Genomic DNA, 21,833 nt, shown 5'->3' with positions numbered 1-21,833 from the left:
CTAAGCTCCCCGTCAAACGCCTGGAGAGGCCAAGGGAATTGCCGAAGCCAGGCGACCCAACATGCTGTTCGTTCAGAGAAGTGCTTTAAATCCAGGGCATGCCCTATCCACACCGCGTGGCCATCACGCCGCTGCTTCTGTGCCTGGCCTGGCCCAGGCAGTCTTGCTTTGTTTTATCCAGAGACATGGTAGTCAGTGTTACTTCTGATAGTACTGAGACAGGTTATTGTACTGTTGTAGGAAAAAAATGGATTTATAAAGGCATTATGTGATCAAATGGTGTCACATTCCTGGGCAAAAGCCTTTCTTGAACTTCGCAAGCGACTGCGGAGACACCAGAATCACTTTTGGTTGCATTTCCAAACACATTCAACTGCACGGCTCCTGCTAACCAAAACCAACACTGAACATGCGTGACACCTTGGGACATGTGGCTCAAGGTGTATCTGGTAAGAGCACGAGCGTTAAGCTTTTGTGGGCTTGAGATTTCATTTTTTATTTCACCACCGGTTTTATGACTTCAGGGAAGTCACTGTAAACACACGAGTTGCTCAGTTTCTGCGTCTGTGAAGTGTAATCACGAATTTTGGCTGCTGGGAATTGAAGGTGGTTGGGGATTTACTCTACAGGAAGTAATTCTGTGTGATGTGGACCGTTGGGATTGTAGCTCTAAGACAATGGCAACATTTACTTCATCTTTCTACAAGCTAAAAAACTCTGGGAAGAAAACCCCAACCCTTCATTTTAATATATTGTCCGTTTTCGTGTTGTGTTTGAGGGAAATTTTAAATCTGTGCAGTAATTTCCTGCTGGTGTCTGGTCAAACCCCACTGTGACATTTAGTCACACATGTCAACTCAGACTCAATTAACCAGAGCACTAGATCACTGCACAGGTTTGGAGCTGCTCGTGGACTTTGATGCCTAATATATTCTCTCACATCAAAGTGAGCGTGTGTCTGCTTGTTTGAGCACCTTTTTTTCTTCCTTGTCTCTGACAGTAGTTCACTTCAGATGGCTGAGAAGACAACCAGAGGCCGGCAGGATGTCCCTGGCTCTTCTCCGGATGAAAATGAATTTCCCTTCGGATATCCCACTAACATTTGCGAGGATGTGCCTGATCAGAAGTACCTGTGCAGCAACTGCAATAACGTTCTGAAGAAAGCCCTGCAAACGCTCTGTGGGCATAGGTACTGCTCAGCCTGCCTCTCCTGGGTTGTACGGTAGGTCCTTGCTGCAGAGGGTCACACCGCCACGGCAGAGTCTGGCTGCGAGCGTTCCGGCGTGCTGCGCTGTGCTCTGGAGATGGGTCTGTGGCTGCCTGGCCCGCTGGGCCACAGTCGTTTTACTGTTTGGAAGTCCGCCTGCGGTGGCCTGCAGGGTGCTGCCTGCCTCCTCCTTGTTTCCAGTGGGGAAGGTTGGGCTACTGGGCTTGGCAGATGTCAGTTTTTCTGTATGAAGAGTGAGATAATGGTTCTCATTTAGCCTTGAAGAACTAGCATCGGGCTGACTTAGTATTTCCATGGGACTTTAAAGTCCTTTGATAAGTGATGTTATGGTAATTTAATAAACATTATCTGAGAGTTTTAGTTTTAGTAACCCAGCTGGGTCACTACATGTTAAGGTGCTGCTGCCATTAGTGACAAACAACGACAGCCATTGTCCCAGAGAACTTGAAAATCGGGAGCTGGGCAGGGATTAGCTCTTCTATCCTGCCTTTGCTTTCCACAATTACAGCTTGATCCAGAGCCTTTGGAAAAGGGTATGTCTGCCCTGCAGGTGAGAGGTGAAATTGCAGCACAATTCCATGAATGTGAGCTGACTGTAGCTTTGGTGTTTTGGAAAACAGCAGCTGTCAGGACACAGTGACTGGGCTTTAGTGCTAAGTCAGTCAAAAGCCTGTTCCTGTGCTTCCTCACGGGTGTTACCAGTAAGGTAGTTTGTGTGTGCCGGTTCGTGCAGTCCCGGCTCTGATCACAGCGTGGGGGCCCCTGAAAAGCTGAGTCAGTACGCTGGCCACGTGTGATTTGAAGAGCAACATAGAGTAGTGTAAAAATCTGTTGAAATGAATGTGTTTGACCAACTTACATAAATCCATTACTGTGAATCTAGAACAAAGTGCCTTAATGAGGCAGCATAAACCGTAAATTTAGAAAACTGTCAGCAGGATGTAACTGGAATTGTATCTTCCCACTAGAGTTGCATAGCACAAGCAGGAAACTGGCTCAAACCAGCTAATTAGTGCAGTTTGAAATCAGTTATGTTCTGGTCAGATGGATGCTTTTCTGATGAGCTGCTTGGTCTGTGTTAGTTTGTTATTTGTCTGGATGCTGAACAGCACTGGCAACAAAATACCTCTCTAGTAAAGTTTTATTTTTCGCTTTTCCTATGTAAAGCTCTGTGCCAAGTATTTTGAGAGTAGATCAAAACCTTTTTTAACCGCAGTAGGGTATTAACTCTGTAGAACTAAATTCTGCGTTGCTTCTGCTGTATCTTTGTAATTTGAAGTCTGTTGGTGAAATGGGCTTTTTCTGTGTTTTAAAAGACTTTAGTTTTCATGTTACCTTTCCTACATGGTGTTTTTGCAAGACAAATAGGTTTCCATGTTTATTCCTTTCTGTGATCCAGGCTGCTCTTATTTTGCTGAAATACAGGTGGGCCTAGTCCTAGTCTTGAGGAATAGAACAGCAGGGGTTTTTTGATGTCAGTGTGGTCAAGAATTGGCCCTTTAATGAACAAGGACTATGGATTCTGAGTGGAAATTACACTTTCCATGTTTTTATTTGTGTCGGCATCTATACAAAGACCTCCTAAACTACAGTACATGAACTGATTGTTATTTCATTCTTCTTTCTCTTTGCAAGAAACAATAAAAATGCGATTTGCCAGAAATGTAAAGAGGAAGATCCCAGCACTTTAAGTGAGGGAAGCCTATTGGCAGAAGAAAGGGTAAGTTTATTTAATTTATCGTTAACCGTTCTCTGGGCTACTCTGTAGTCATCATTGGACTACAATTTAGGAGGGAATAATCTAAAATGTGATAGCAACTGGTAGTTACACATTTTAACTTCTGCTTTAGTCATTTGGATTTCCCACAGTTTTTTATTTAAAAAAGTATAATGGCAGCCTTAGGACTTTCCAAGTCTGTCATGTTCTGCCACTTAAAATCCCACACTCTTCCATATAATTAACTTTTTATTGTCTCAAAGTAACCAGTGCTTTCCTTCTTGTGATAATATGTCTTAGCTGTTACTTACTATCCTTAGTAAGTATCCTAGTGGTTTTTCCAATCTCATGATTCTCTGTACCCTTACCAAACTTACTGGTGAAGCATCCCGAAGAAAAAAAGTTAGAGTGTCGGCTAGCTGGCTGAATTGCCTAGAAAGTATTTTGACAGCCAGGATATGCAGGGAAAATAGTGGAAAACTTAGAGATGAATGTAATAACTGATAAAAACTATGGACTGGCAAATGTTTCATCTGTAATTTAACGGTGGAGATCTCTTTTGCTGTTGTGTGATTTCCCAGGCAGACTGCTGCACTGTTCTATATCCTGAATACAAACTGGGCCATAGGGCTGGTCCCAGCTTGTCTTTCTCCCTCCCTTCTGATTACGTGTAGGAATACCAAGAGACACACATTCTGTCTAAATTTGTTAGGGAAAAACGAAACCCAACAGGCAGCTGGCAGCGAGGTAAAAGGCGAAGTTTAGAAAGCGGCTGCAGCAAAATAATGGATCTGCAGTTAATGCTGAACTTGGTAATATCTCACAAAATAGCCTCAATTCTGCAATAAATTTCCCAGCAACAGAATTCCGTGCATCATGTAACCACAAATAGGTACAGCTAAACCCTTAGGAACTTCTTATTCTATGTTGACTGTCAGTTCTCTTATAACTGGGATTTCTCTGCTGTGGGATTCTCCCCAAGACTGCTGGGACTTTTTGCAAAATCTGTGGGTGGGTTGTTGTAAACAGGGCCTCACTCTTGCAAGCTGATCTGCCTGGGCAGATTCTTGTGCCTGTTGAGAGTCCAGATGAAGTCACTCACCACGAAGGCATGAGGATTTGCCTGTATAGATCAACTTACAACAAGTGGTCGGAGTTTGTAAACAACACGAATAACGAAGATCATTTAGCAGGTTTATTCTTTATGTCTGTTCCTGGTAATCTTTGCTTTACCTTTGCTGTGGTTTTGCTCAGTGTTTGTTTACTATGCTATCTGTTTGTGTGTTTGTGTTTTAAGTAAGATACCTACACAAGGAAAAGAAAGGCCTTATCAGGATGTGTATTGGCTTATCCCATGATCTGTTTCTGTGGTAACTCCCATCCCTTCCCTGTTACACTTTTAATTTATGATCCTTTCCTCTGCAACATATACATCAAGTCTTATCGTGGTGTTGTTCATCAGTGTCAGTTACTGATCATCTACATCCTCCCAAGCCTCTGCTCCCACCCTTTCTGCTGACATTCAGGGGCCTGGCTTAGAGGACAGTTCTCTGCTCCGAACTGAACATGAACTGCTTGGTGGCTCTCCCCGGTCTGGCTGTGTTAGAGCAACTGAAGATCCTGGTTCAGCTGCAGAGAAAAAAACAGACACTGGATTTATTCCGGAAAGCTTTTGGTCAGATTGTTAAACGTGTTGCTCACTGATCTTCCTGACCATATGAGCCTGTGGACCAGAGTCCTCCCTTAGCTAGCAGCCATAAGATACACATCATGTGGGTCAGAGTGCCAAGGAGAAGTGTATCTGTCAGTGGTTTTGGGATGGGACATGGCAGGGGACCTCCATTTGTGTCACAGCCAACTCTGGGACAGGCAGGTCTGGGCAGGTACGTGTGCCACAACAGCCACCGTGATCAACAGCAGCAGCCTCTGCACCAACGTCTTCCTCTGAAGTAGCTAAAAGGAGAGGAGATGTGCAACTACAACATATCGAATCAGAGAGAAATATTTTCTGTTTCCTTCTGTTTGACCCAGAGCACTTTTATGTCAGCGAGAGTCACCTCATTTGCTGTATGAGGGTCTGACTCAGGTGCCTAAAGAAGTTCTGTGCAGACTCAGGTTCCCAGATAAGACGGCAGAGGTTTGGATGAATATTTCAAAGCAGTGACCTGTGCAGATAAAAGAAGGGCATGAGCATTTCCTGCCTTATTTTTTACCTGAGTAGAGTCCATAATGATTTAGCAACTACAACTGTGAAACAAAAAGCACGGGGAATGCACATAGCAGTAAGAAACCCATGCGGTGCTGGGACTGTCCCTCTAGTTAAATATGTTTTTAAATTATCTATTTTGTAATGTCAGGAAATTCCTTGAGTTTTTCTCTTATGACACAGGAGGAAAAAGCCACCCTGTGCCTGTTAACTTGGCTTTCTTTTTTTTTGATTTTGCTCATAAATTAGACTAGAATGTTTTAGAGGTTGGGGATGCTTTCACTAATTGTGCATTATTTGCTCACTTATTACATAAACTCTTCCATATATGCAGATGGAGCCATACATGGTTTTGTACAACCTACATGATAATTTTTTTTTTTTTAAATTCCTTTTTTTGTGGCGTTGTCTGCAGTTGGTGTGCAAAGTCCTGAACTTTGCTTGCAGGTTGAGCTTAGGAAATGAGTTTCTATGAGACTGCATATAGGAATGTGTCTCATCATTCCCATTCGTAGAATTGGCTGTGCTGCTTTGCTGTGATTTAATGTGACAAATGTAGGTAAGTACAAGCATCTTGTATCTAGATTTTAAAAAACAATCAGGAATGTTGATTCTGGTAATTTTGTTTGCTTATTTATTTTAGCTCCTTGTGTAGAATTTCAGTGACTTTATTGAAATGTGGGCATCATCTGTAAATGGTCTCCTCCCTCTATTTGCAATGTTTCCCCCCCACCCCCAAGTTCTTGCCCTGCTCTCTATTGTTACATGGGAAATCTGCAGTCCTCTGTATTCTGTACTTACCACAGAGTATCTAAAAACATGCCGTTAACTTTAGCAGGGCTTGTTCTCCTGTCACTGTACCTGTTCAGATTGTGCAAGGTGTAATATTAAAAGTGTGTAGTGTTTCATAATTTACGTAGCAATTGTATGGTTTTTCATGGTTAACAAAATAAAAAAGTCTACATAGTGCAAAAAAGCCCCACTCACATCTGGTTCACATTTCTTTAGTACACAGTGCCATGCTAAATGGAAACAGCCATGGCCTGAGAGATGCAGGCTCGCTGCAGAACAGTCTCAAGTCCTCTCTGCAGTACGTTTAGGAGGTGTTAATGACCCCGATAATGAAATGCATTCATTAGGAGTGGCACATGGCAGCACCCTATAGTTAGGGTCCTGTCAGCACATTCATTGCATGTGACATATTTCAGGCTTCTGTGGAAAGAAACTTAAAATAATGGCTGGAGTTGGCTGGGCATGTTTTCAGTAAAGTTGTATCACATCAAGTGGTTTATTTTTGAACGAGAAGAAAAGAATGATTTAATAATTATTTGGGCTTCTACTTCTAAGATGAACTTGCTAGGTTAGGGCGTCTTGTGGCTGTAGAGTAAATTTAATACAAATAAGGGATTTATCAAGATCTGAAATTTTGACACAGTCACCTTATTCCTATGTCAAAAACGCGTACTGGAGTACTTTCTGACCATTTTGTTTTTTCCCTTGCTGTGTTTGCTTTCCAGGCTTTTGGTGATGCTGCCATTAATAAAGAGATTTCTGAACTCAAAGTGCACTGTATGACCCTCGGATGCAGTTGGTCTGGTATCATGAAAAATTTTGAAGTACGTTCAGTTTATTTAAAGGCAGTTTATTTAAATTAACACGCACTCCTACTTGAATGGGGAAGAAAGACAATGAAACCACGTTCTCAGCAAACACAAATTAATGCAACATGATTAGAATCAGCAAAGGTACCATGATTTATACCAACAGAGTGCCTAAAAACAGGCCATTAACTTTAGTAGAGCTTTGACCAGATCCAGAACATCGTGAGTGATTGTGAAATTAATGTTGCACGAATTTACATCAACTGATTTTTTTTTTTTCCAGTGGGTTTACTTATTATTTACATGCAAGGATGCCACAAGCAGGTTTTGACAGACTGGAATGCTTCAGTCTCCAGGACATTGTTATGGGCAATATCCCTAGTGTGTTTTTATAAGAGAAATAATTTACTCCTGCGTGATGAGTCCTGCTGATTGAATGTGTTCACCGTTCTTTTCAGCCTGGTGTGGAATGCCGCGGGTAAAATATTTAAATGGGCAAGATTTGCAAATCTGCCATGCAAATTAGAATAATGAAAAAAATACAGATAGTTCTGATACTAAAGCAGCTCTATTTTGGTCCCCTGGGGTAGGAACAGAGGGTTTTTCTGCATTTATAATGTACCTTGATGACCGTGCATCTGATAAGCATCTGAGGTGCCTTTTCTTTGCTAATTTTGCACAAATTTTCTATTTGAGGGTATTCCTCTTTAAGGGAAAATCTACCCTGTTTCCTTAGCTTCCTAGTTTTAGGAATTGGAGCTCCTCTCAGCATGAGTACAGGGCAAAATTGATTTGAGAGGTGGGCGTGTGATTGAAATTGGCATTTCTGAGCCTGTTCTGTAGGGGACAGCCATCTCCCTTTAAAGACAAAATCGGTTGTGACACAGTGCCTACAGAAGCTTCAGTAAAAGGTCAGAGTAAATAGGTTTTCTTGAAATGCTGTGGTTTTCAGAATCTGAAAGTAGACCTGTTGGATGTCGTTGTGAAAGAAGTAATGCTGATACTTTTCCTTGTTGAGATGAGGTGGTGCAAATAGTGAAGAGGAAACATTTTAAAAGTTGTTTTGAATATAGGCAAGGGTTGTGTCCTCATTGTCGTGTAGAGGGTGTCAGATGTCCATTCTTTTATGCTATGCAGAGGTGTCAGCAGACTAACCGTATTCACCCTACCAGCCAGAGCAGGATGGTCTCAGTGCTCAAAAAAACCCTACCCAAAACCCCACCAAAAAACACCCTGAAAACCCCCAGGCTAAAAGTTAGGCATCCTCTAATACAAGGGAAAAATCTGGGACCAGGATCATGTTATTTTCAAACAAAAGCACTAGAGAGAGACAGTCCAAGGGAGATCTCATGTTCAAATTTATCAAAAGTTGTTTCTTGGTTTTGTTTTTTTCAAGTTAAGAAAAAGCCCCGGTAAAGGCGGTGAATTTTTCACCAGTAATCTCGGTAACATTGCGGAGTGGGACTTCGCCCAAGCTTAGAAGAAATGCAAAGTAAAGATCTAGGCTGGCAGGGTGGAGACTGTTTACAGATAAATGTGTATCTGCAGTTTACATTTTGGTTTATCACTTTTTACTTCCAGGAGCATCAGAGCTTGTGTGAATATGCTTTAATCCCTTGTCACACTGGTTGTGGACACATGGTGATGAGAAAGAAACTTGCAGATCATTTGGAAAATGGATGTGTTAATAATGTGACAACGTGTCAGAAGTGTAAGCGGAGCTTATCCAGTAGTGAATTCCAAGTAAGAACATTTCTCTGTTTCAAATGGGGGCTTTATATCAATGGCTTGAATAATCTATCATGACATTTTTCATCCTGGTTTTGTGGATGCTATTACACTTGGAGGATATTTAATTTTCCTGAGTTTGCTAATTTTTCCATGCGTATGTTGGAAGGAAAGGAGGAAATGGTGTGGCAGGGCAGACGAAAAGTGATAGAAAATTGTCTGTTCTTACACGAAGGGATTGCTGAAGATACAGCTTCAGTGGCGCGCTTCTCAGCCTCGTGATGGAAGTGCATCAGCTGTTGTTTAGGATGTTCTGTGATTAAAAACTCCTGGAGCAAAACAACAGCAGCGTGAGTGAGAGATGCCCCACACCTGCTAATGCTGCTGTGTGTGCTTCGGTTTGAAAGCTCAGCCCCACCTGACTTCAGACCCTGTGGGCTCTATTATAACAGGAAAAGTTGGGCAACAGTCTTTTGGGGTGTAGCATAATGGATATTGTTCCCTCCAGATGATCTAAAGAGAATAAATGTCAGCCTTGGAGTTTTGTCCTGGAATGGAGGCACAGTGATATAAGACCTACATGGCAGGAGGGTGGTTGTGAATATCTCAGAAATGTAGCCTGAAGTAAGTAGGAGTGGGGAGCTTTGCATGTTGTAACTGTCACAGATTTATGCCTCTCCAAATACTGAGCTGTGAGATTTGCTCCACGTGGGGGTAACAGTCCTTCTGGAGTAAGAATAAGGCGCTCTTGCTAAAACACGCTTCTTGGGAAGCTTTTGCACGTGCTTTTCATATCTTACTAACTCTTACCGTGAGAGAAGAGTACCTGGGCCCATTCTACCAGTGCTACAACCAGTGTATGTTTCAGAGAAACAGTAAATACCAGAAGGTGGCAACACTTAATCCCTTTCAGCCTTCTGTAAGTGCAGCAGGCAGGCTGGAGGAGGAAACCTGAGCTGTGTGAGTTCCCTGAGCACCTTTCTCTTGTCAGAGGTCCGTGATACAGCAGATCCACTTCAGCGAGTTTCATTTTCCTGCAATGAAAAACTGTTTTCCTCCCACTCATTCCAGTTAGCTATCATCTAATTAATTTTTTGGTTAGGAAACCTTGGCAACCAAGCAGGGGATTGGCCTTGAGATGTTGATTTTTCTCTGCCTGCCTTAGTTAGTATTTGTAAAATTGGACCTTTGCTGGTTACATGATCTGCTTTATTAAATTGGCAGTTATGTGGCATATGAATTTTGATTATTTGTGTGTATTCCATGTAGCCACAGTCCTCTGGGAGCATATAGTAAGTTTGAGGCACTGCTCTCGCTCTCTCCGTCTTAGCCAACCAGTTACTGGTCTTGTGATTTTTGTGTTTCCATGTTTTATGGAAACTTCTCACCAGCCCCTCTACCCCTCAAGAAATCACCGATCTGATGGAGTCAAGTAGCAGAAAGGAAGAAAATAAAGGTGTACTTTGTGCAGTAGCTAAGACACAAGAGTATTGAAAAATGAGTTAGTGAGAAAAACCTATGACTGTATTTCTGAGGATCAAAAGAGAAATGTCAGGACTCTTTGCAGGGGAGACGTGTAGGTTGCTGGAATGGCTTTATCAAAAAATTTCTAGACTGCTATAGGAAATGTACTGGCGTTTATAAAGATTAAAGACAGCCCCCCTGAACGGTAGGAACTGGAAGCTGGCAGTTGCTGTGTTAAATACACATACTAGAGTTATATGAACCCATGGCAGGAGGATCACTTCAGGATTACTTGGAGCCAGAAATGGCAGGAAGTCTCGTGTTAGCGGTAATGCATTTTGCGTTAGGACATCATGATGGAAAATTTGGATTCCAGCCTTCAAACTGTTAATAAGCAGGATGGAAGAAGGGTCTGCACATTAAGAAAACTATATGAACTCAATGCAAGAAGAGTTTGTATTTGAGTTTCCCACATATTTGCTTTCTGTTCTGTAACCCACCTGCATGTCACTGCGTATGTTTGCATGTGTGCATACGTGTGTGTGTGTGTGTGCACATAACTATGGTTTGAACTGGGCAGGACTTCTGCATTGCCAGTCTTGTATCAGATTTCCCACGGTGACCTTGCAAAGCATCTGTAAGTAGTTCCCAAAAGCTCTGGGCCCCGTCAGCGCAAGATCACGCTTTGTACTTTCACTTAGCAGGTATTGCATCTGGAGATCCGTCACCGAACACGCCTGCTAGGCTGCGAAGAAGAGTAATCGGCTTAGAGGCAGATCTGGAGAGACCTCTGAGTCTGCAGTTCGTTGTACACGGGACAGCAGCACTCGCTTTTAGCGGATGTGCTTGACTCCCAAATTTCTGAACATTATTTCCTCCAAAAAGAAGCCAGAGAACTCTGCAGCCTGTTGCGTAGTGAGCCCATGGCGGGCACTCTCTGGACAGGGGGACAGGGTTTTGCAGCATGTGTTGCGGAGCTCATAGTGCTCCTGGGGAAGTTACCCTTCCTTCTTTTAGTCCTCCTTAAACCCACACCTTCCAGGAAGAAAGCAAGACACTTAGTGTAAACTTTTTCTTTGGTAACATAGAATTTCTTGTAGAAGAGCCTCCCAAATCCCCAAGTTTCTGTAAAATGGGACTAGCATTCCCAAACACTTTTAAACTTTGTTTCAAAGACTCCTAAATAAAGATACCAAATGATTTTATTAATGTACTTAATTCTTATCTTCATGTTTTAATGACAGGAACATTCATGTGAAAGCAGTTTATGTAAGGAACAAAAACGTGTGCCAACAGAAATGCCATCAAATGAAAAGGTAGGTAAAAGATGAGTGAAGGAAATACATCTTTATTTCATTTCATAAAAGTATCACCTGTTCATTTAGATTAAATGAACACCCGAGAACAACTTCAGGTACGGCAGTTGTATCTGGGTGCTTTTTACATCCCAGCATAGCTCTGCTGACTACTTTCTCTTCCCTGCTCCCACAGTTAACTTTATCAAATTGTCTTCTGAGTTAATTTTACAAAAATGGGGAAATGTTTTTTTTTTCCCTTTCAAATATTCGGGGAGACCCCCATGGGCAAAAGAAGAATATGCTGTATAACAGCATCTTTGAGAGACATGCTTTTGGGTGTGAAGGGGACTAAATCTGAACATCACTCAGAGCTCTCGGTCTGATAGACCCATTCGTTCCCAGAACGTGCTGCACGACACAGCTCTTCTGTGCATTCTCTAAGAGCAGAAAGAGGGTTGGAGTGGCTGTGTGCATGGTGTTATCCACTGTGGGGGGCCACTTTGCTTATTGGCATCTTATTTATGGGAAGTTCTTCCTAGGGGACCACTGTGGTTTGTTAAATTATGTTACATCATTATGGGGTCTGTTAGATGGACACTTAGCTGCCAGGCTGCCTGCAAGAAACTTGCAGTCGACCCCGCTCTCCGTTGATCTACCGATGAATTTTCAAAGCTGGCTGTAAGCTGCAGTGATGCCTTGTCTTGAATTAACCTGATCTACAGCTCCTGGGATTGTGGCCTAGTTGTTCGTGGGTAAATAAAAGAATCCCTTTCAATTAGTATTTGGTTATTTTCGTTCCTTTTTTTTTTTTTTTCAACAGAACCGCTCTACACCCTTAATCAACAAGGATGGATGTTGTTTTTCTGAAATCGGCTGTTCATTTCGGGTGAGTGAAGCGGCCACCTTCAAGAAGGTCTCAAGTGGTGTACAGCTCAGCACTGTGCTGCTGGTCTAGTAGCCTTTGTGTCCAGGGTAGCAGGCCTTGATTTAAGTATATCTTAAAGAAAAGAGGGAAAGCGTGCCCGCTTTTCGTAGGCCAGCAGAGGCGATGTTGGAATGCCGTGGTTACACAGCGTGTGTAAGGTGCAGTTCAGCCTGTGGTACGCTGTGTCCTGCACTGTGCATTCACTTCAGGTGAAAAAGAGATGTTTATTAAATTCTGCTGGTTTATCAGATGTACTGTTCTACTCCTTTTTGGGTATTCCCTTCAGGGTAACGCCTCTTAAAACAGTAACAGGCCTTCTTTGCATTTTAGTTGGCATCTCCTGCCTTACCTCACCTTTTGCGCGCAGTGTATGTGTTAATATTGGCTTATTTGAGACTCTTTCTGGGATCTCTGCCTGGTGTCCCATTTAATACAGAAATTGTAGCCAATTGTTTTCTTTTTACGTAGTGTGTGTGCAGACGTGAACACACAGCCCAAACTGATCGTTAGAGGGCTTGTTGGTTTTCCTCTCCCCGTGTCTTCTCTGAGAGTCGGCTGCCGTGTAGCTGGACCTGTATCTTGTAGTTGTGCCATCTCTGTCTCTCCCAGGAAGTCAAAGGGAACGTTGCTTGATTTGGCCCCAGGCCAGTTATGGTAGTTGTGCCGAGAGTGAATTGACAGCGTCGTCTTCTTGCAGGGGAGCAAAGAGAAGATAAAGGAGCATGAACAAACTGCGGTTGCGGCCCACATGCTGCTTCTGCTGCAGCACATAAAGCAGCTGAAGGCAAGCTTGTGCCCTGCTGCCAGAGCTGCAAAGGGTTTCATCCCGCCATCGGAGCTGAGTGCGAATGGTGCGGGAAAAAGCATCTGTGATCTGCAGATCCCAGGCGGGCTGGAAATCAACGGGGATCTGGAAGTAGACTGTTTTCCTGGGTCTTCTCTTTCTGAAGATGAGTCTGTTCTGCAACAACTTGTGAGGGAGAAAGTGATTTCTGAGCTAGAAAATAAGCTACATGTGTTTGAGAATATTGTGGCAGTGCTCAATAAAGAGGTGGAGACCTCTCACTTGGAAATCACAGCCTTTCGGAGACAGAGTGAACTTGATCAAAATATAATACGAGGCCTTGAACTGAAGGTAAATACTATGATAAGCAGTGTCTGCATGCCTGTTCTGTAGGTAACAAATATTTACATACATTAGTGAGAGGCGGTGTAGAGATCGGGACAGGGGTGGGCACAGGAATTTGAGCTGTGAAGTGTGAATTCCTGGATGTATCAACAGGATCCTCTTGGTGTTTTGGATAAATTTTCAAATGGGGATCTGTAATATTTGTTATCTAAATCTGCGTTTAGGTACTTAGATATTCCTGAGAGTTTTGAATGTTCAGAGTTTGCCGTGATCACGCTGTGAGCAAGCAAGACAGTTGTTTAATTGACTGATCCTCTTAAACCAGCATTGTGCCTGGAGGACCAAAGAACTCTCTATCCACTTGTTTTGCCCTTACGTGTTGACACCTAACTGTCCCTTAAAAAGAAATCAAAGGAGACCCTCCAGAACGTGAGGACTCCAGAACAATTCTGCTGCTTCTGCAGCACAACAGCCTGGGGAGGGGGGTTGATTGAGAACTGATTTGCTTTTTCTAGATTGCAGAGTTGCACCGGTGCCTGACACAGAAGGACGCAGGCCTGAGCAGTCTTCATAAGAGTCTTCTGTTCTCTGAGCAAGCCTCTTACGATGGGGTCTTTCTGTGGAAAATAACAGATGTTGGCAGGAAGTTACAAGACTCTGTGACTGGAAGAACAGTCAGTTTGTATTCACCAGGTAAAACACAGGACGTGTACATGCGTTAGCAAAACCCAGTCCTTCAGAAAACCCACTGATTTCTCTAGAACGGTGCTTCTTCCTGCACACGTGGGCAGGAGGTCCTTTGAAATAGCTCCTCAGGCTAAGATGCTGTTTATGCGAAGACCTCATGCTCTCCTGCGTGCCAGTCAGGGCAGCTGTGATGTGCTCTTCCACAGAGCTGTGTTCTGCTCTGGGCTTTCATTTCGCAATTTGCCCTCCATCACAGCTACTTGCAGTGAAATCTGCTGGATCCGTCTCGTCTAACCCACGGCTTGGTGCCCGATGGTACCGAAAGGCTTTCTGCAGCAGTTATCTCCCATGTGAGAAGTAATTTGATTAGGTAAAATATGCTTGTGTGGCTAATAACAGGTAATTTTCACTGAGGCATGAGGCACTAAAAGGATTCCAACCATTGGATTTTCATTGCTTATAATCTCCAGGGTGTACTGATGGTCTTTTCTCATCTCTGTGATAGCAAGGCGCATCATACTCTGTTTTTTCCCATGTGCTCATTAGGTCTTTTTCTCAAAGGAGGCTTTACTAATGAAGAGTTCTGATTTTCAGCTTTCTACACGGCAAAGTATGGCTACAAGGTCTGTCTGAGGGTTTATCTGAACGGGGATGGGACAGGAAAAGGAACCCACGTGTCCCTGTTCTTTGTTGTCATGAAAGGAGACTACGATGCTTTGCTCCCGTGGCCTTTCAGGCACAAGGTAAGGAGAGCAACCTTGTCGTGTCTGATCCCAGCGTGAACCCGCTCCTTCTCCCAGCGAACACAGGGGCACTTTTCCCCTGGAGTGCAGCGGAGGTTGGAGTGCTTTCCCTTTTTCCCCTCCGATGGCTACTAGCCATGCTGTGATCTGGGGTAGTAATTTGTCTCTGAATGCAGTGACTTACGCGCAGGGAAGGCTGCTCCTACCGAAATTCCATACTCTGCCGTGCAGGATTTTCAGGCAGCAGAACGCTGGTGTTTGATATGTCCCACCCTGTGTCCACCTGGGCTAAAGCCAGAGACATATTTTTTCCTGGCTCTTGCTACACGTAGATCATAGCAGTTTATGAGGGAATTGCGATTTGCTGCCTGAAGCCCAGGTGTCAGAAACGCGAGGTTGGAGTTCTGCTTACAAACGTGCCGTGGGTGTCTGATGTGAGCCTGATCTTATTTATTCCCTTTTGATAAGTGCAATCTGAGAATGGCCACAATGGTTAGAAAAGCGGAGAAAGTGTGTGCGGGGTTCTGATCTCTGCTCTAGCACTTGCCTTCGTGTGGTAATAATTCTGTAAGCCTTTCGTAGAAATAGCCTTACTGCCATGTAGCAGCCAAAAAAAATAGAAATCCAAGTTCCCGGTCCTCACTGTATTAAAAAATTGTTACGTACGTTTCACATTTAAAGAACAGTGAGTCGATGGAAGTGGTAATGAGATGGGGAGATTCTATACTGGTATTTTGGTTGTGTCTTTTCCATATTTGCGTACAAGCAACCGAGCTGTTTCGTTTGATCCAAACCACAAGAACAGAATGAATGTAATGGCTGTAACCAAACCTGGGGTTTGTTCAAGTTGTCAGGAGGGAGAGGAAAAAAGTCTTTGGACGGTGCAGTTCTCTACCAAGAAATAATTCTTTACTTTAACTTATTTAATTTTATTTTGCAGGTGGCAAAGTTTTAAATACTTTATCTGGGAACCGTTACAATCTCCCTCGTTCACGTTAACTGACCTTGCAGGTTGCCAAACATTCGCTGTAATTTGTATTTAGTTATCGATAGAGCATCCAGCTGCTTTTGCGGCTCATTGGCACTTCTGCCTCTGCTGTGTTCTGGTTTACTTTTCACTTCAATAACTCATCATTGCCGCATTCTGTTTTTCAGGTTACGTTTATGTTGCTTGACCAAAATAACAGGGAACACATTATCGATGCGTTTCGCCCGGACTTGACTTCTGCTTCCTTTCAGAGACCAGTGAATGACATGAATGTTGCGAGTGGCTGTCCCATGTTCCTCCCGTTGTCCAAATTACAGTCACCTAAGTATGCCTATGTGAAAGAAGACACACTTTTCCTTAAATGCATTATAGAAACAAATCAGTAAAGCTAGAAACGTGGGTGTCTGGTAAATCACCCGCTGAATTTCATTAGTTTACAAGAAAAAAAAAACCCAACAACCATCAGCTTGAGACCTTGTATCAGTTTTCCTGCGCACACAAAACCCCGAGAGCCCGAGCCCGTGCTCCTGGCCCGATCCACACCGGCCCAAGTCCTGCCTACTGGAGTTGGCTGCTGCTGAGTGCGCCGAGGGCTTTGCCCAGCGCCCCACGGCGGGTGCTGCTGCGGATAGAGCGGCGATTATTTCACCCAAACAGCCGACGCTCCCGGTTCGGCTGTAGATTACAGTCACACCCCCCCCGCAGATGCACTTGTGGGAAAAGACGCTGTTCTTGCTCACACCCGGCCCAGGCAGGGGGGTCGCGCTGCCGAGGCGCCTGGCAGGGAGTGCGGCCCCAGCTCCCTTCGAGCCCCCTTGGGTCACGGGGGTGCCGGGGGGGAGCTGGGCTTTCCCCGTCCTCCGGCTCCCTTGCCCCGGGGGTGCGGAGCAGCATGAGACTGTGCTGGCTGGCAGCCCCGAGGTGGGATTTTGGCTGTTCCCCCACTGGGGACGGGCAGATTCCTTCCCCTGAGGCACCGATTGGGTGTATCCGTGCTTATTGATGACCTCGAAAGCGGTGAGATGTGGACAGCATTTGTACCTTCAGTTCCTTGTGCCGGATGAGTGATTTCTTGCTATTTATTTTAGACCTATATTTATGTGCCCTGTAAGGAGATGTTCTGTTGCATCAGCAGTCGGTGGCCAGATTACGCTGGGCCTTGGGGAAATCACCTCTTGTATTTCCAGAGGAGTTGCTTGACTTTCCCATTTGGGATGTGGAGCTCTGAGGGCTGTTAACCCCCGGGAAGTCCAGAGCTGCCAGTCCAAGCGGTGGTAAGGACCCCTCAGTAGCTTTGTTTTCGGTCACTTCCTGAACCTTCAAGGCAAGGGACTTACCAGAAAGTATTGATCTCTTTTTTTTTTTTTTTTTTAATTGCTTAGTTCTTTTTAAGTGCTCTGATATTTAAGTCTTTCCAGATGCTAAAATAGAAGTAACTCCTAGAAATGGTTTTGCTTTTGCAATATTTCCCATGTCTCGATTGAAAACCCAACGTTGTGCCCGCTGCTGGGAAGGGAAAGGAGAAACTGTTTGTCCATTTCTATTTTGCAAACCGTGCAGACCGCGGCCGCCTGGCAGAACCGCTGAAATGTCACGTGCTGTGACTGCCCTCCAGCCCGACTGCTGGCGTAGGAAGAGATTTTCTCAGTTCTATCTCGACAGCATCCTTTAAAATAACCAGTTGTGATGAAGTATCACATTTAAAAGACACCCACCCCATAAACAAGTATCTGCTGAAGCTTGTTTGGGAAGGAACTGGCTATTCTTTGCCATCACACGCACACTCAGTCTCCCTGTCTGTCTCTTTCTCTCTTCCATGTTTAAGATGTTCTTTCAGGGACGGAAAGTTATTTTTCCTGTAATGTGCCAGCCCCTGTAACCACACTGGAGTAATAAGCCTAAAAATATTACGCTTTTCATGGCTGTGTAATTTTGACAAGTGCTGTATTTATTACAATCATTCATATTTTCTTACAAGTTTATTTATTTCCTAAATAAAGCTCACTAACTTAAAAAAGGGTTTGCGTGTTATTTTCACTGTCAAATAGGGAATTGAGCAACTTGGCGAGACGATGATAGCGGTTTGCTGTGGAAACAGCTGAGCGGTGCTGCGACACTCACTGATTTCTGCTGTGGTGGCACCGAGCAAGTTTTCCCGATGCAGGGCCCGGCGGGGCTGTGCCGTGCCCGGTGACCCAGAACTGACCAGCCCCTGGCCCAAAGAGCTGCCGGTGCCACCGCTCCACCGAGGCGCTCGGATGAAGCGCCTTGCCTGCGGTCCTGCAGGTGGAAACTTCGGCAACGACCCCTGAAGCATCTCCCCTGTCAGTGCCGTAACGCCAGGGTCGCCTTTGTGTTGCCTCTGGAAGCTGGTGTTTGTCTGGAAGATGGAGCACCCAATATGTGGGGGTTTGGCCTGGAAAATGGAATAAAGGGTTGTGCCGCTCCGACGGGTGATGATGGCACCGTCTGGCAGAGCGAGCCGATTTCCAGAGCCTCTTCTGGCTACTGCAGCCAGAGCCGAGCGGGACGGAGGCGGCAGCCGATCTGACAAGAGTTGCTGCAGATGGAGATGGTGGTCGGCTCGGCCTGGTTGCCAGGGGCGCGGGAGCTGCTCCACACCTGTGTGGGCTTTCCCTGGCCCTCGCTGGCCGTGGAGCTGCTTTTCCACTGGGGGGGGGTGTTAATTAGCTGCTTTTATCGTAGGGGGCATCAACTTCCCAGGGCGGCTTGGCTGCCTCTTTGCTCCGCTGTTACTTTTTTGTGCAAAATCCTTTCCCACGTAGAGGTGTTATTTCTTAAAAATACTTCAGAGGGTTTTCCTTGTGTGTGAGAGATGGAGAGAGAAGGTGGGGGAAAATGAGTAAAACCATGTGTGGGTGAGAGCTGGGGAAAGAGAGAAAGTGTGTGGGAGAGAAGATGTGAGTATGTGTGTGCGAGAGAGAATATTTCTGTGTACGTGTCTGCACGGAGGGAAGCGAGAGCGTGTGTCTGTGTGTGTCTGTGTGTGTCTGTGTGTGCAATGTGCGGGTTGAGAGAGACACCCAGCAGAGAGCGAACGACCTGACGCCCCCCTGCTTTTCTCTAGCCTGATCCTACCAGCGACAATTACACTGATTCCCTTCAAATCTGGTGCACAGCCAGGATTTCACTGATGGCAGGAGCCCGGTGTCGCGGCAGGCAGGAGATCAGATCGCGCAGGGAAGCAGGAGCACCCACATCGGCCAAATAAATACCCTGGAGAAAGGGTGCGATGCAGCCGGGCTCTGTCCACCCCGGTGTGACCGATACCAGTCTGTGCCTGAGCTGCCCCGGACGTGAGAGCGGAGCAGGAGCGGGTGGGCTGGAGACCTCCCTCGGCACGTGCCTTCTGCAGGGGGAACCCTCGCTGGGGCGTCCTCCTTGTTGGAGGACAGGGCTGATGGTGGAAGAAGGGACCCACTTGGTAAAAATCGATTTTAAAGGTTTATTGGAAGCCCTTTAGTTTCGGTTTTCTGTCCAGCAAGAGATTCCCAACGGGGAAAATCCCTGAAGTAGAAGGGGAGGAAAGCTGCAAGGCCGCAGAGCATGCGGGACCCTGTGCTCGTCGTCCCGCTGCGCCGGGCTGGGGCAGAGCCGTCTCTGAGCGCTTCCCTACGGACTCACCGGAGAAGCATCACGTGGAGCCAGCTTTTGGGGTGACTCAGGCCTGGATGGCGAATGTCTGCCAAGGGAGGAAATTCATCACCAGCTGTACTCGCGGGGCGGGCAGCTTGTCGGTGACAGGACGCGGATGAAGCGACAGGGACCTGCTCGAGCGGGTCCAGAGGAGGCCACGAAGATGCTCAGGGGCTGGAGCAGCTCCCTGTGAGGACAGGCTGAAGAGCTGGGGGTGTTCAGCCTGGAGAGGAGCAGGAAGGGGAGACCTTGTAGTGACCTTCCAGTACTTCAAAGGGACCTACAGGAAAGGTGGGGAGGGACTTTTACAGGGGCGTGTAGTGGTAGGACAAGGGGCAACGGCTTGAATCTGAAAGAGGGGGGTCCCTGTCTGCACAGCATTGCACTGTATAGACACAGCCCAAATCCTTCCTGAACGCCGATAATCACAGTTGCACGAACAGGGGGCTGCCTTCGGCGGTTTTGTAGCTGGGTGAGCAGTGCGGGCATCCCCCAGGGGACGCAGATCTTCACTCTCCATTTTTTGCCTTTCCCCAGGAACAAAATGGGCTCTTTTTCCTTTTTTTTTCTTTTTTTTTCTCTTTTTCTTTTTCTTTTTCTTTTTCTTTTTCTTTTTCTTTTTCTTTTTCTTTTTCTTTTTCTTTTTCTTTTTCTTTTTCTTTTTCTTTTTCTTTTTCTTTTTCTTTTTCTTTTTCTCTTTCTCTTTCTCTTTCTCTTTCTCTTTCTCTTTCTCTCTTTCTCTCTTTCTCTCTTTCTCTTTCTCTTTCTTTCCTTTCTCTTTTTCTTTCTCTCTTTCTCTTTCCTTCTTTCTTTCAGGGGGGATGCCTTTTCTGAGCCACGCTCAGGAACTGCAGACGTGTACATAACATATCTGTGTCAAAATTATGTAAGGGCTCTGTTAATACAAAACTCGCACAGCTGTAAGAACACTTACAAGCTCTTCTTGTCTCATGCAATTGCATAGAAGCACGCAAAGAAAGTTAAGTTAAAAAAAAAAAATACGGATTAAATTCATGCTAAATAAACAATAAAAAGACATGAAACCTAAAGCCTCAACGCTCTTCCTTTTAAAGGCACAGCCAGGATAAAACAGCTGAATGTCGGACTTAACTGCTCTGAATCTAATTACAACCATACCTTTGCTCGAATATGCCCTTTGGTGTATCACTTTTCTCTGAAAGGGCTCGAACAAGAGCTGACCGCCCCTGTGCCGCGGCGCACGAGGCGCTGCCGGAGCATTACCGCGTCCATGTGGAATGCATTGAGCCACGGCGCTTTCCAAACACGGGGCTCCGCTCCCGGCTCTGGTGTTCCTGATTTTCATCTCCAAGACCTTCAGCCACAAACCCCTCTCGATAAGGAAACGGATGACACTGGGAAAGAAGCTGAGATTGGAGGGATATCAAGAGCTCTCTAATCCAGCAAAACACTTCTGTTGTGGAAATGAGCAGCCGAAGGGATTTTTTTTTTGGTCTGGACTGAATCAAACGATGCAGAAAAATCAAGGAAAGTTTTAGCGAGCTAAATCAGGACTGGTTGCTCCACGTTTAATGGCTAGGCTGGCAGGGAGTAACAGGGCTTCTGTAGCTATGATGGTCCAAAACAACCAAGGACAAGGTTTGCAGGGAAAGGTAATATTTCTTTGAATTGACTAATACAGCTGAAAAAAAACCCAGACAAGCTTTTAGGCTTATAAGCCCTTCTTCAGGACATAAAAAGAACCTGTAACCTTGCACACAGTTGCTTTGAGCTTAACTTGGTCGTGGTGGTCAATCAGATGGTTTCAGTGAAAAGGTGGTTGAGACCCGTGGAGCAGAGGGAAGCACTGGCCGAGAGGAAGAGAATTGTCAGCGGACTCAAGCTGCCTCAGTTGCAGCTACTTTTATTGGCACGGATGCGTCCCGTTTGACCGGCTGAAGCCCCGGACAGAAAGGGCACTGGCGAATCGTTCTGAGCAGCGCACCAGAGCTGCGCCGGGTCTCGCCGTCGCTGCGCCGCAGCCCCCGCATCGCTCGGCCGCCGGAGGCTCCGGAGCGGCTGCAGCCAGCGCCAGTCGTTGCCGCAGATCCTATCTCCCCATCAGGCCTGTAGTTCATAGGCAGCTTCGTGTTTGGGTTTCCATTCAATATTCCTCGGCTTCGGTTTCCAAGACTACCAGCCAACATACAACCCCTCCTCCCACTCCTGTTTTCAAAGGAAGAAAAACACGGTGAAAAGAAACTACCCGATTTCTGGGCAGTTTTCAAAGCAGAAAGAAAGGCAGCGCCGGGAGCTGCTCGCCCCGCGCACGCCGCTGGCTCTGCTCCGGCCAGGGCTCCTGCTGGCTCCCGGCTGGGCTGAGCCATGATTCTCCGGGTGCTACGTCCTCATGCGAGCAGGAAAACACCTTCCCCACTTCTGCGAGTGCAGGGTGCAGAGGAGCAACGAAAAGTTTTTAAGGACAAAACAGGGGTGTCAGAGTA

At 45.5% G+C, this 21,833-nt stretch overlaps 1 protein-coding gene across 1 annotated transcript; it reads left to right on the top strand.

The window, feature by feature from the left end:
* The first annotated feature begins 1,013 nt into the window (after positions 1 to 1,013).
* TRAF1 (TNF receptor associated factor 1) lies at positions 1,014 to 16,100 on the top strand. Its single transcript, XM_086475641.1, has 10 exons — positions 1,014 to 1,222; positions 2,864 to 2,948; positions 6,669 to 6,767; positions 8,334 to 8,495; positions 11,189 to 11,260; positions 12,063 to 12,128; positions 12,865 to 13,302; positions 13,812 to 13,989; positions 14,578 to 14,726; positions 15,882 to 16,100. Exons 1-10 carry the CDS (start codon positions 1,014 to 1,016, stop codon positions 16,098 to 16,100), a joined length of 1,677 nt encoding a protein of 558 aa, XP_086331767.1.
* The last annotated feature ends 5,733 nt before the right edge of the window (positions 16,101 to 21,833 follow it).

This window comes from Leptosomus discolor, chromosome 19 (genome assembly GCF_034619465.1).
Source record: "Leptosomus discolor isolate bLepDis1 chromosome 19, bLepDis1.hap2, whole genome shotgun sequence".
Taxonomy (NCBI): domain Eukaryota; kingdom Metazoa; phylum Chordata; class Aves; order Leptosomiformes; family Leptosomidae; genus Leptosomus; species Leptosomus discolor.
The sequence above is the reverse complement of the archived record's forward strand: the minus strand, read 5'-3'. Positions and strand labels throughout refer to the sequence as shown.

Excerpts from the sequence above, each read along its gene's own strand:
- TRAF1 (XM_086475641.1), top strand. The coding sequence starts at position 1,014 with ATGGCTGAGAAGACAACCAGAGGCCGGCAGGATGTCCCTGGCTCTTCT. Across the intron at positions 6,768-8,333 it reads GTATCATGAAAAATTTTGAA|GAGCATCAGAGCTTGTGTGA; the intron begins GTACGTTCAGTT and ends TTTTACTTCCAG. Across the intron at positions 13,303-13,811 it reads TACGAGGCCTTGAACTGAAG|ATTGCAGAGTTGCACCGGTG; the intron begins GTAAATACTATG and ends TGCTTTTTCTAG.